A 14,370-nucleotide genomic window follows, 5' to 3' on the forward strand; every position below is an offset into this window, starting at 1 on the left:
CAGGTTTTTTTTTTTTTTTTTTTCCTCCTTGAAATGAGAATCTCGTCATGGGGCGTCCTTCCTTATTCCCTTCTTGGAAATTCCGCGTGATCTTCTAGCCCTGAAATTCCTCCCACGGATGGAGGCGCCTAAAAGGCAGCCCCGCGATCTTGACGTAAACTTGAGCGCCGACGCAGGAAGGACCCCTTCCTCCCCCTTGCATCCGCTTTCGTCACTACCGGTCTGCGCTGAGCCTGCCTCGGGGAGGGGCCGCGTGTCCTGCAGAATGGAGCTGGTAGCTGGATGCTACGAGCAGGTACTTTTTGGGTTCGCTGTACACTTGGAGCCCAAGGCGAGCGGCGACCATGAGGTGAGAGCCCGCGCGGGGAGGGGCCGCCGCGGGTGGGGCGGGCACCGTCGGGTCTGGTTCCCACAGCGCAGCAAGGGAGCGCACTGTCTGATTTCTTAGGGATTCGGTGACAAAGCTCAGGAGACTTAAAATACACGTTAGCCTTTTAAAACACGGAGAAGGCATTTCATACGACGAGACGTTGTCTGTCTTTCGTAGTAAGCATTCTGACTACTGTGCACGAAGGAAGCTGGCATTTCTGCAAACGGGCCAGTGGGCCGTAGATTATGAATCCAAGTTGACAGCCCGTGAGGTGTTCAGGATTTAATGAAAGAACAGTTCGCTCTTTCACTGAATTTATGTTCCGGTATTTTACAAAATATTTGAGCTAAATCCGGAAAAACCCCTCACAGATATAGAGTGACAGCAGTTCATTATTGGGCCCTTACGGTGAGGCCAGTACTTGCAGTGAAGGTGCAAAGAAGCCAAAGGCATGGATCCTGCACTGGAGATCTTCCCGACATGAGGAGAGGATGAGGGAGGCAAACACGTGCAGAAAAATTACAACAAAATGTAAGAATTTTACTGGGTGTGTGCGTTAAAAGGTTAAGTAAAGTAGCAGTAGTCAAGCAGATAGGACATACCCAGGACTAGAAGCAAGATCCCTTAACTTTTAGTCCTGTGCTGTTTTTTTTTTCCCCCTAAGCAGTCCTAGGTATTTCCTAGAAACCTGTTTCATTGAGTACTTGTTTATGAAGAAGTCAAAGTGTCAGTCTTGAATTAACTAGAAAATTGGAAGTATATGACTTGACTGATTGTTTTTGTTTATTTTGTTTTCTACTCTGGTGGTTAATCTGCCTTTGGCTGAAAGGTACGTGTTTTGAATACTCAAAGATGATGCTACTGATTGTGTTCTTTGTGTAATTACGTTGCGTTCCATGTTCCAGACACAGAGTAGTCCTCACAGCACCCCTCTGAGGCAGATACAGTTATTCCCATTTTACAGATGAGGAACCAGAAGTTGAGATAGGTTAAGCGAGGCCACAGAGCTAATAAGTGGAAGACCTCAGACTCAAATTCCCAGGTGTCTCTGATGCTTGAAGCGCTTAACCATTACCCAGTACTGCTTCTAAACCTAGTCAGGCAATATTCCAGATAACCAGCCTTCCTTCTGCAATATGCACAAGCAAAGGTTGTTCTTTGATTTATGGCCATAGCAGCTCTTCAGGAATGTTGTACCTTTACTCAAAAGAGGCCCCCTGGGTTCTGATTGACGGAAGGACTATCCTTCTGTCATTTTTAGGAATTAATTTGCAGTAACACATCCTAAGTGTGTTCAAACATGTTTGGTGATTTTTTTTTCTTTGTTGGTTTATTTGTTTTGCTAATACTTCTTGATGCATCTCCCTTAATTTGTGGGGTATGTGTGTGTGTATTCAGCCGTCATCCTTCGCACTGAACTAGTCACACTTATCCAATCCAGAAGTTTCATGGCAGCAAGCATAGAGTTCTCAAGACCTCATCATTGGTCATTCTCTAGGGCTTATGTTGGTATTAATGCAAATCCTGTACATTTTTCTTTATAGGCGTTGTTACATTGATACTTATCTCTGTGACATCGTATTGTGTCTTGTCTGTCCTTCCCACAGGAATGGCAACTCCCTTAGGATAAGGACTTTTGTTTCTTTTGTTCACTGCCCTGTATCAACTGCCTAAAATGGTGCCAAGCACATAGTAGTCATTCAGTATTTGAGTGAATAAATTCAAATCAAGATTTGGACATTTGAGTGAATGATTGGTATGGAAGTGTCATGTCTAAGTAAATATATTGAGGAGTTAAGGATTTGGATGGGACCTTAAAGTCCCTGTAGCCCAGTCTTCATAATTGTTTTGATACTCAGCGATGCCTTCCCATCTCCTGCTTTACCTTCCTTATTCAACTCTCAGATTGTTTGTGTGAATCTACCTTTCATCGCATAGTCTTTTCTCCATTTGTAGGATCTGTTGAGAGTTTTCACAGATTGTGAAACCACTTATCTCTTTGTAGAGAACTACGATACAATCGTGGCATGTCACTGACTGTATGTATCACTCTTTAGCAGAAATGGACTCCCGTGGCCGACTTCACTCACCATGCCCACACTGCCTCCTTGTCAGCAGTGGCTGTCAGTAGCCGTTTTGTAGTCACTGGGAGCAAAGATGAAACCATTCACATTTATGACATGAAAAAGAAGATAGACCATGGGGCTCTAGTGCATCACAATGGTAAGAACACTGTATTCTTCAAGACAATAATGTTGAGGTATTATTACTTTACAGTTTGACTTCAGATGAACAATTCATTAAGTTTCTGATACGTAGCAGATTCTGTGCTAGGAAATGTAGAAATGGAAAAAATGTGGTTCTTTGTCCTTAAGTTATTCACAGTCTGTATTGGGACAGAAGGGAGGCACTTAACTCAGTCTAGAGCGCAAGGAGGAGGAAGTGAGTTTTCATTGAAAACTTCCTTAAAATGACACCTGCATAATTTTATAAGAAAAGTATCAGTTGTTGGCTAGGTGAAACTGGCAAGGTGGAGAAAAGGACATTCCAGGCAGAGCAGGCAGTGTGACGAGCACAAGTGGTAGCATCACGTGAAGAGCCGACTTTATTGAGGTCCATCAGGTACCCAGCGGTATGCCGGGAAGGTATAGTTGTATCGTCAGTTCGCAGAAGAGAAAACCTAGGCTCAGAGATGTTACATGACTCACCCAGAGTCACAAAACACTGGAACTGGAACTTGACCCTAGGTCTAGAGCCCGTTTTTTGTTTTTTTTTAAAAAAATATTTATTTATTTATTTTATTTTTTGGCTGCGTCGGGTCTTAGTTGCAGCACATGGGATCTTTGTTGCGGCATGTGGGACCTTTCATTGTGGCGCGTGGGCTTCTGTCTAGTTATGGTGCACAGGCGCCAGGGTGCATGGGCTCTGTAGTTGTGGCCCACGGGCTCTCTAGTTGTGGCTTTCCTGCTCAGTAGTTGCAGCGTGTGACCTTAGTTGCACTGTGGCACGTGGGATCTTAGTTCCCCGACCAGGGATCAGACTTGCGTCCCTTGCATTGGAAGGTGGATTCTTAACCACGGGACCACCAGGGAAGTCCGTAGAGCCTGTATTTTTAACCACTGCTGTGTCTGGGGAGCTGTAAGGAGCTCGCTATTATGAGAGGATTGGAATGGAGGTGGGAGTGGCTGGAGAAGTAGGTGGAGCCAGATCTCGGGGGGCCCTTGCGTGGAGGAGGTTGGGGGTTGAATGAGAAGGAGGCAGCAGCGCTGAGGAAAGTGCTCGAGGTTTGGATGCCTCTCCTGGAGAGGTGCCAGGAATAAGTAGAGGACTGACGAGGGCCTGCCTGACTGAGGGTGGAGGCTGTGGATGGACTAGCATGTGTTTGCAGTAAGCCACAGACATTTCTGCAGAGAGAGGATGGTTACTTGACGTGTGCAAGAGAGGATCGATTTACAAGGGAATTGAGGGTTTCAGAGAAAGAATAGGTTGTCAGCCTAGAGGAGATAGGGTGTCAAGGGTCTGCAGATCTCCAGAGTAAAGAAAGAGCAGGTGGATTGTGAGTGGAAGAAGGGCTGGGACGACGTGAGACTGTGGTCAGAGGGTAGAGTTAATGTGGAAAAGCTCTCGGTGGTAACAGTGTCCTGGCTGTAGGGGGGGTGAGGGACGAAATACAGAGGAGGCGAAGGTTACTGGCATCGAGGAGGTCGGGGGTGCTGATCAGCAAGCCACGGTTGTGTGTTCCATGCTGATGGTGCAGTTGACCGGGGTAGTGGGAGGACCAAGGGACAGAAAGACTGAACAGGTAATTTTTTTCCCCGGTATTGAACATCATGTGCTGTTTTCACTGCATTTTCCCAGGGGGCAGAGAAGGAGGGGTTTCACATGTGTTCCAGAAGGAAAAGGGAAAGGAAGAAAGAACTTAAGGTAGTAGAATCACTTAAATACATACTTAGTTTGAGGAAACTCAGCCAGGCAAGTTAGTTTCCTGCAATGAAAGGCGGATAAAGACAGGTACCCTTTTTCTTACACTATCTTTCATATATTTCAGAAGTTCCACACCAAGCATTGGTTTCTAGCAGTAAATTTAGAGTGATCAACGTCTTTCTTATATTAGATGGTCCTTAGCTACTTTGACAGGTGTCTCGCTTTTCAGCAGAAGCTTGGCTCTGAGTGATTTCAATGTACGTTCCTTTTCCTCTCTGTCTCCTAATCCCAGTTCATACAAGGAAGCCTCCTCTCTCCCTTAGGCTTGGAGGAAATAAGTTAAACGAGTCTAGTCTGTCCAAACCCATTGGTAGAGGTGTTCAACAAGAAGGGACTTAGAAATTGGATAGGGGATGAATGAAATAAGGTTCCTGATTTCCTTCATTCCTGGTACAAATCCTGTTTTTCTAACAGTTGGTAATAGATAAGCTCTTTTCCAGGGAACAAATGGAGTCATGGAAAGGAGGAGTAGAAGATGTGGGAAAGCAAAATTCCCAAAATGAGAAGTAGGGAAGGAGGGAAACATGGGCAAAGTGGCTGAAGTTTCCCACTTTGAGGAGAAGGGAGTCCATAAGCCCACACATTATTAGTGCTTTTTGGGGGTGCAGAATTATTCCTCACAGATCTCTGGCTCTTTCAATATAAAGGGCAGCGTAAAGGATTGACCAGGAGGTGTGCAGATGGACAGTAATGACACAGGGGTTCACACTCTTATTCTGAGAAGGACAAAATAGTAAATATTTAGGCCTTGCGGCTGTACAGTCTCTGTTACGACTACTCACTTTGGCCGTGCCAAAGCATCCGTAGACATTTTGTAACTGAGTGAGCATGGCTATATTCCGGTAAAACTGCATTTACAAAACCAGGCCACCAGCCAGATGGGGCCGGCAGGCAATGGTTTGCTGACTCCTCAACTCTAGGGCAATTAAGCTGGGTGACACAAACTTCAGAGGATAAGGAATCTTACTTGAGGACTGATTTGGGAGATTGAGTACTGGGTTCTTCCATCACCTCACCTCACTCCAGCCTTTTAATATTTGAGGAGCGCTGTAGGGGAAATTCATGGGCGATCCAGGCTTCCGTTTGAGTGGAAGGGAGTGCAATGTTTTGTAAAGAAGTTGAAAAGATGCAGGAAGATTTGTTAACCATGGAAGGAGAATACAGAAGCCATAATTAGTGTATTGTTTTATGAAATTGTAACAAATTCTTATGACAGTGAATAAGAACTGTGTATAAGTCAAATCAAAAATAGCTCTGAAGGCATAATAACTGCATTATGGATGGTTGGGTAGCTAATTCACTGTTTGGAAAGTAGAAGTCATATGGCTGTGCATCTTGGTTTGATCCCCAGATTAGTTGGTTAGTTTTGTTTGACTTCTGCTCAAACTGTCCTAGCCAGCCATCTCCGAAATTCATGATTATGGGGATGTAAAGCAAGAAAGTGAACTGATTAGTTCAAACCTGTAGAGAAACTCTTTGCTGAAAATATTTACATAGGCTTGAAACTGTGTGATCTTAGATGAAAAACAAATTAATTTCTTCACCCGACACTTTGAGGCATGTTTCAGTAATATTAAGATATTGGATGTTTTCTGACTGCAGCATAGCCTTCAAACCAGAAATGGAGTTTGCACTCTAAATGAATGTTAGTTTTGCCTGTCTTGGTTTTTCCACAGGCACCATAACTTGCCTGAAATTCCACGGCAACAGGCACTTAATCAGCGGGGCAGAGGACGGCCTCATTTGTGTCTGGGATGCAAAGAAATGGGAGTGCCTGAAGTCGATTAAAGCTCACAAGTGAGTCCAGACTTCCCCATCGGTGGTCTCCAGGTGCCAGTCAGGTTGGGGACTAACTGTCAGTTTCCTTTTAGAGGACATGTGACCTTCCTTTCCATTCACCCGTCTGGCAAGTTGGCCCTGTCTGTGGGTACAGATAAGACATTAAGGTAAGTCATTAAGGCCCAAGAGTACCTTTACTAAGCTGTGGTCTTTGTTCTCCAAGTATAACAAGAACCCACCCCTGGGACATCTTTTACTATAGTAATTAGATTCTGTTTCTGTATTGTCTCACATTGTCAGCCATTTGATGATATTTTGACACAAGGGAGAGGTTGAAAGCTAGTGAACCTTTTCATAATGGAAAAAAACCGACAAGCTCTATATTCAAACATGCAAGTTACATTGCAGTTGTAAGCTGTGAAGTAGAGGGTGATCCTAAAAAGAAGAGCTTTAGGGGGTGAAACCTTTTGAAAATACAGTGGACTCAGCATACATAGGAAAGGGCTGTGGGAACAGAGCGAGTTTTAATCTTGCTTGATAATATTTCACATGGTGCTGTAAGAAAGAAGGCAGTTCTTCTGAATAGCCAAGTAGTTAGTAAATTTTCATTTGAGTCTTCCTTAAACTTACCTTTATACCTGGTCAGAGTTGGTGATCATGCTGTAAATGAGCTTCCTGTTTTGCAGAACATGGAATCTTGTGGAAGGAAGATCGGCATTCATAAAAAACATAAAACAAAGTGAGTATTTTTGTTTGAAATGTATTTGAAAATTTGATGGGATGTGAACGTATATACACACATTCTTGTGAGCATGTACATATACATTTATTTTTGTGCGCAGTGTTGGTTCCCTCTGAGAGCAAATGCTTTAGGTTAATTTCTTTTCCCACTTTAGATTGGGATTCTTGGTGTGGCTCTGCCACCTTCCAGCGGTATGACCTTAATGAGTCTTGGAACCAGTTCATTGTCTACAATTTAACTCACAAAATACGTGTTATAAGTTTGTTGTGAAGATTGAATGGGATAATGGATGTGAAAATGCAGTGTAAATATTGGCTATTTTTATTATGACCCTGATCAATTTCTTTTTTTATTCATGAAATACAACAGCTTTGTGCTTTTAACTTACAGATGCTCACATAGTGGAATGGTCCCCAAGAGGAGAGAAATACGTAGTTGTCATACTGAACAAAATAGATGTCTATCAGCTTGACACTGCATCCGTCAGTGGCAGCATCACAAATGAAAAGAGAGTATCTTCTGTTACGTTTCTTTCAGTAAGTGATCGGAAATCAGTGATGGGAGTTTAGTATGTGTGGTGATGGTTGGAATTGTTGATGACATTCTGGATAGTATTCTGTTTTTCCTCTCCTAGGAATCTGTCCTTGCAGTGGCTGGAGATGAAGAGGTTGTAAGATTTTTTGACTGTGATTCACTAATGTGCCTCTCTGAATTTAAAGCTCATGAAAACAGGTATTTTTTTCACTAATCTCTGTGTGCATGTACGTGTAGAATCTCTTATAAATGCAGTAGCTTCATAAAGCAGGGTGTATGTTTTTTATGAACGACCGCAGACATAGTCAGACATATGTACGTATATATGATTTCTGGAACCTAAGAGGATGGTGGGCATGTTGTTGTCTTGGCCTGAGTGATACAGAAGTGGTGAAGTTGTCATCAGGACTAGTCACGTGCACAAGATATTTATTTTCCCAATAATTTCATTAGACTTGAGGCCTGAAATCCTCAATCCATACTTGAGCAGGGAAAAACAATTAAACAATCTTGAGCTCTGCCCCTGACCACTCTTGTCCTTTTACTTTATTCTCCTTGTCCACTTCTAGCGCCTTTCTACGCTATTTGTTTTTCCTGCAGGAGAAATAAATGCCATATTGACCTCTGCCTTGTGCCAGTTTGTTATCTCTTGCTCACTGTATCTCTGGGGGTAAATGTGAGTCTCAGAGTCAACGGTTAAGTAACTGGACCAAGATTACCCCCCTGTTAGGTGTTTGAGCTGGGAGTCAACCCAGTTCTGTCTGAGTCTGCCTCTGCTGTTTCCAACTGTAATTTTGAAAAAGTCGATTATGGATGGTTATACTTTAATGTGTTTTATTTGCATATTCTTTTATGTTTCAGACAATTCTTAGTTTTTATTTTCTAAATAATAGTTCAGCTTTAAGAAATCTCTCTTTGTAAATACTCAGAATACTGCAATCATTAGACAGGCGCTAGTTTTCCCCTGTATTGAGAAATGAACATATTCTTCAAGGCCATATAGCACTTATGAAATTTGGCCATTCGTTCATTTAACAAGTATTCACTGAGCATCCATAATGAAATACTGCAACAAGAGCTTGCACCCTCCTGGCTCTTATCTTGTAGTGGGGCAACAGAGAGATGATAAACAAGCAGGTAATTGTAACAGGAAGGAAATGGGTATTATGATTTGGGAATAACACGGGTAACTTATTTAGATAGGTTGATAAGGGAAGGGGGAGTGAGACCTTAGGGATAAAGGAGCTATTTCTAAAAAGAGGAGAGAACTGTAGGCACAGTGGCCCTGAGGGAGGAAAGAACTTGGTGTATTTTAGGAACAGCTAGAAGACCCATGTGACTGGGTCAGAGTGAGCCAAATGGTGCATGGCCTTGCAAGTCATGGTGAGGAGTTTGAATTTTATACTGAGTGCCTTTGTAGATATTGGTTTATCTATGTCCCACCACTTCCTCCCTCTCCCATGTTATTTTAAAGCAGATCCAAGCTTTGTAGAATTTTAAGACTGGGAGTAACATGGTTTGATTTTTTTAAAATTGTGAGGGGGCAAAAATGGAAGCAGCGAGGCCAATTAGTTTACTCCGTAGTCCAGAAGGAAAATGATAGTAGCTTAGACTGTAGGTGGCGGCACTGAGGACAAGAAAAACGGATGCAGAGGAGAAGGCCTCGGGTCATCTCTGTTGTCTTTTCTCTCGGTACTGACCTTGTAGTTTCCTGAGGTGAGGGGCTTTAAGTATCTTTATTTCCTTTATGATAATCTGATGATTTATAGTTATCTGCCACCATCTTTTCAACTTTTTCTTAAGGTATCATTGACAGTCAATTTTATCTTGGAATTTAGACCCTGAAAATGACTCACCAACTCATGGGAGCGTGAAGCATGTTAAATTTTAGGCACCGTTCATTGAGCAGTTTGGAAATACTTGAAGCATTGAAAAGTCAAGAGACTGTGCATAGAAGCTTTCTAGCAGTATCATACTATCTGGAAGAAAGGGTCTTTTATGGTGTTACTATTTCTATCCTAGGGTAAAAGACATGTTCAGTTTTGAAACTCCAGAGCATCATATTATTGTTACAGCATCGAGTGATGGTTTCATCAAAATGTGGAAGCTCAAAGAGGACAAGGTCAGTGTCTCAGCACAATGTAAATACACTGAATGGGAGTCTTACTGTCAATATTAATTTTGAGTTAAGTGAGGTGGAATTTCTTTTAAGGGTCATAAGGCATAGATCTTTAAACTTTTAAAATTTCTTCCAGGCATGATTGACATTCATGGTTTTAAAAGGGTTCCGTAGCACCACATCAGGAGTTGGTATTGGCGAGTCTGAGCTGGCAGGATTCCAGAACTCCTGCTGTTTAAATCAGAGAAGCATGACTTTCTTCTCTTTTGTATATTGATGTTCTCTGTAAGATTTTGTTAAATAAACATAGTGCCATTACTAAGGGAAAAAAAATGGGGAATTTTTGATCAGTTGTAGAACTAACAGTAGTTTTGAAACAGATAATTGGAAATTTAAATTCCCTTTGGTAGAGTCTCCCTCTTACAGATTCTTGGTTTATTATTCTTCATTCTCTTATAAACACATTCTGTGAATGTGGTTTGTTGAGTACCTACTTTGTGCATGGTTCTTTGTTAAACCCTGAAATGACCACGATAAAATGGTCGCTTTCCTTAGCAGAGCCCTTCTTAGAAATTGGCTCTCGTGAAGGACTTAGTCAAACCAATCATGAATCAAGATAATACGTTTCTTCTAGGCAGTATATTTTATACTCAAAATACAGTGTAAGTTTTAAATTAAGGTAACATGTTTATGGAAAAATGAAAGTAATTATTTAAAATCTCTCTATGTTAGTTATCACGAATTGCCGTTCCTGTTTTAGGGGGTTTCCCCGTCTTTGCTGTGTGAAGTAAACACTAATGCCAGGCTGACATGTCTTGGAGTGTGGCTGGACAGAGTGACAGACACGAAAGGAAGCCTGCTTCCAGCTGTAGAACCATCTCCTGGTAAATGAAATTGATTGTTTACAGAAACTAAATAATCTGCTCTCTCTTTGAATCATTAAAGTGGAGGAGGTCCAGATGACTTTACTCTATTGTGGGCTTGTGTTTATTTCAAAGGGAAAAGCACTCTTTAAATGCACTGTCTCTTGTATTTTAGTAAGTAAACAAGAACAGTCCAAAAGGAAAAGAAAGGAATCTGGCCGTGAAGTCCAGGAGGAAGAAAGGCAGCTAAAACCTGACACGAAGAAATGCGGTTTAACTGGTGACAGTAATAAGCCAACAAAAGGAAGCAGCCTGGTGTCAACCAAGAAGAGGAAAACAGTAGAAATGTTAGAAAAAAAGAAGAGCAAAAAGAAGAAAATATGAATGATGCAGTGAATTCCGGATTTCTCCTAAGAGAAAAACTTTCAAATGTACTTTTTTTTTCCTGAGTAAAAGCTAGGAATTTCTTCTTTTGAAGAAAATGTACAGCTTAAAAATCACTTTCAGGATTTTGCTTTTTTAAACAGTGGTAAAACTTTTTGTTAGGCAGTATTTTATTATATATCATGGTAATATATAGTATGTTAACGTGTAATATATAATTTTTACTGTTGTGTAAGGCAAATAAAGATCTTTCTCAAAATATTATAGCTTAAAATAATACAAAATCTTGAATGCATTTCTTTACCAGAAGTAGATAAAGGAATTGTTTTTCAGATTTTTCTCCTAAGTGAGGGAAGAATGAAAAACCTGCATTACTTTGGCTTTTTCACGTGGTTCTAGTAATTTTAATGCGGATTTTGTTTGTTTTGGTAACAAAAGATATAAAAAGATTTTCATACCAGGAAGTATGTTAAGACAAGCTTAAAAATTAGATATATAAAATAAAATATGTATGTGTAAAGCATATGCTTAAGTTTAGGGCTATGTACATAAGAAGGTTAAAGAGAGGCTTCCAGACTTCATGTAACTATTCTGTTTCCAAGCAGTGGTTTGTTTACGAGGTAACTTAAGGACAGGAAAATGACATTTCCTTTTTTTATTTTCCCATCTGTTTCAGGGCATCAGAAAACTCACTTAGCTAATCTTCTGACAAAGGTGGTCTTAAAACTAGCCGTTGATGATACTCTTTTCTTACCTAGAAAATTAAAGCATTTTCCTTAATGGATTTTGCTGGAAGGTTTGAAGAGACACAGTAGTAGAGGATTCATAGGTCTGACTTAGCTGGGAAGATGTTAAATCCCCGAGGCCAGCAGGGGACTCCCTCCTGATTAGGCAAAATGAGGATCTTAACACTTGGACACTAAAGTGCCGCTCACTTCATGAGAGGGAATCATCTAGGAAACGAACCAAACCATGTGTCTGACATTTCCATCCAACTCTTGGTTATCTTACTTCAGGCCTGTAGACAAAGATGAATATAGGTTTGGTTATTTTGTTTTTGAGACTTTACTTTTTTATAGCTGTTTTGGGTTTATAACAATATTGAGAGAAGGGACAGATTTGCCACTCTGTTCTGTTCATCTCTCCCCAATTCCACCACTGATGATCACTGAGCTTTTTCCCATCTCCGAAGTTCTGCCTTTCCCACAGTATCATATAGTTAGAATCATACAGTATTGTAGCCTTTTCAGATTGGCTTCTTCCACTTACTAACGTGCATATAAGCTTCCTCTGTGTCTTTTCATGGCTTGATAGTTCATTTCTTTTTAGTAATAAATAATACTCCGTTGTCTGGATGTACCACAGTTTACCATTCACTACTGGAGGACATCTTGGTTCCTTCCAAGTTTTGGCAATTACATACAAAATTGCTATAAACCATGTGATTCGAGCATTTTATTTTGGTCTGCGCTTGTCTGCTCAGTGACCTCTGGCAGAGCTTCCCTGGTAGTGTACTTGGAGGCCATTGTACAAACCAGTTTGTATCAAAAAATACCTATTTTGGGGGGAGTCAGGTTCATTTTCTTTTCCTCCTAGGAATGTATAGTCCGTTTATAATCGCAGCCATCTCTGTGCTGGATTGTCTACTTTGATATTAATGTATGAGAAGCTTCTTATTGCAAATTCACTCCTCAGTATTTTGAAATCCCTGAAGGCCACCTCTATCTCCACTCTCCATTTTGTTTATTCACTGGGCCTGTGTTGAGCAACGTTCACCACGTACCTGGCACTATCCTAGATTCTAGGGGCCGAAAAGGAAAAAAAAAAAGAAAATCCCTACACAAAGGACAAGAGCTTTGGTAAGAAATGTATTACAGCCTGTGGTGGCTGGTGGCAGCTTGACTTCAGTAAGAGATGAGACTGAGTTTTGAACAAGGAGAAAAAGGCATTTCTGGCAGAGGGAAAGGGATGCTGCCTTGGTTAAGAAAGACTAGGCTGCAAGAAACAAAAAGCAACTGGCTATCCCAAACTTCAGAAGGCACGGGGAGGGGTTTATGACAAGGACACAGGTGTCTGACAGGCCGGGGCAGGGAGAGAGCCAGACCTCAGAAAGAGGCAGGGCGCAGCCAGGGCCATCTCTCCCTCCTGTCTCTGACTCTGCCGGTTGCCCTCTTTCTGAAGCAGCTGCTGACTTCTCACTACATGTCCTCGGCCTTTCAACGCTTGCTTGTGGAGCCCTGCTGTGCCAGACAACAATCCTCACTCTGGAGAACTTGCATGCTAGAGAGGGGAGGTGATTGCAATTCGTAAGTTATATACCACTTAGGAGGTAAGTGCTGTGGAGAAAAATAAGCTACGGGAGGAAATGCAGATGGTCGTAGTCTTAAATAAGATGATCCTGGAAGGCCTCACTGAGAAGGTGACATTAGAATAAAGATTTAAAGGAGGTGAGGGAGTGAGTGAGAGATTATATGGGAAGAGGGTTCCGGGCAGATGAAACAGCTGCATGTGCAAGTGCTCGGAGGTGCAAGCAAGGAGGCTGGAGCAGCATCAGCAAAGGGCAATAGGAGCTGAGGTCCGGGAGGGAGGTGTGCAGGGCTTTGCAGGAGGTAAGGGAGCCACTGGAGGGTTTGGAGCTGAGGAATGACGCAGTCCCATTTGTAACAGGATTGTCCTGGTCACGGTACAGAGAACAGACTAGAGGAGTTAGGCAGCCCTACCCTTTACTGTGTGACCTTATACCAGCTCCCTTTCTGCCTTAATTTCCTCCATGTATAAAAGCAGAAGAAAGTAATAGTCTTTACTGCATAGGGTTGCTATGAAGATTAAATGAGTTTGCCGATGTCAAGCACTTCAGTGCCCTGCGTGTAATAAGCACACTGTATGCTTTGCTCATATTATTATGGCTCTAATATATGAGGTCCTAGAAGCACGTGGCAGATAGGGTAGGTTGAAAAAAATAGGCAGTTTTTTTCATAATCTCATTTATTAATTTCTTGGAGAAAATTTTATTGAATGGATGATGTCAATCTTAAAGCTATAAAATATTCCTAAAGACCTAGTAATTAGTATTGTGGATACTCAGTAGATGTTGACTTGCAACACTGCAACTGGCATTTGATTTTGACCATTTTTGCTTGAGGTCTATTTAAGTGTAAATTCAACACATACAAGCCTCCAAAAATGATAAAATAATGCTCAAAGTGAAGCGCTATTCCTTCCTCATGAGCTCTTCTCTTGCGGCAGATGGTCTTTATTGCTCTGGTTATGGGTGGGTGTACATGTGTGTCTAGCAGACAATCCTGACTTGAGGCCTCAGTGAAAACAAAACAAAACAAAACAAAACAAAACAAAACAGAACACAAACTAACAGAAAAACATCCCATTGATAGGCCCCAGTGGCCAGAGACTAAAAACTTAGTCCCTCACACAGTCTTCGTCACGCCCCATGACACACTTGTGGTTCAGTGTTCCAGTACTATTCAGTGGGCTCCTAGTTAAGAGCTGAGCTATCTCCTAAAATATGCTAATGTCAACTAGAAACATTACTAAACACAAATCCTTGTGTGGAACCAATTGAAACAGAGCAGAAACC

General features: G+C 41.7%; 1 protein-coding gene across 1 annotated transcript; it reads left to right on the top strand.

Moving 5' to 3' along the window:
* The first annotated feature begins 243 nt into the window (after positions 1–243).
* PAK1IP1 (PAK1 interacting protein 1) lies at positions 244–10,787 on the top strand. Its single transcript, XM_007466397.1, is given in 10 exon segments — positions 244–349; positions 2,431–2,593; positions 6,031–6,151; positions 6,226–6,300; positions 6,820–6,872; positions 7,266–7,411; positions 7,510–7,607; positions 9,432–9,531; positions 10,289–10,412; positions 10,567–10,787. Coding segments are annotated over 10 exon segments (1,185 nt in total). The 5' UTR covers positions 244–265.
* Positions 10,788–14,370: the final 3,583 nt, after the last annotated feature.

Source organism: Lipotes vexillifer, unplaced genomic scaffold, assembly GCF_000442215.2.
Source record: "Lipotes vexillifer unplaced genomic scaffold, Lipotes_vexillifer_v1.1 scaffold444, whole genome shotgun sequence".
Taxonomy (NCBI): domain Eukaryota; kingdom Metazoa; phylum Chordata; class Mammalia; order Artiodactyla; family Lipotidae; genus Lipotes; species Lipotes vexillifer.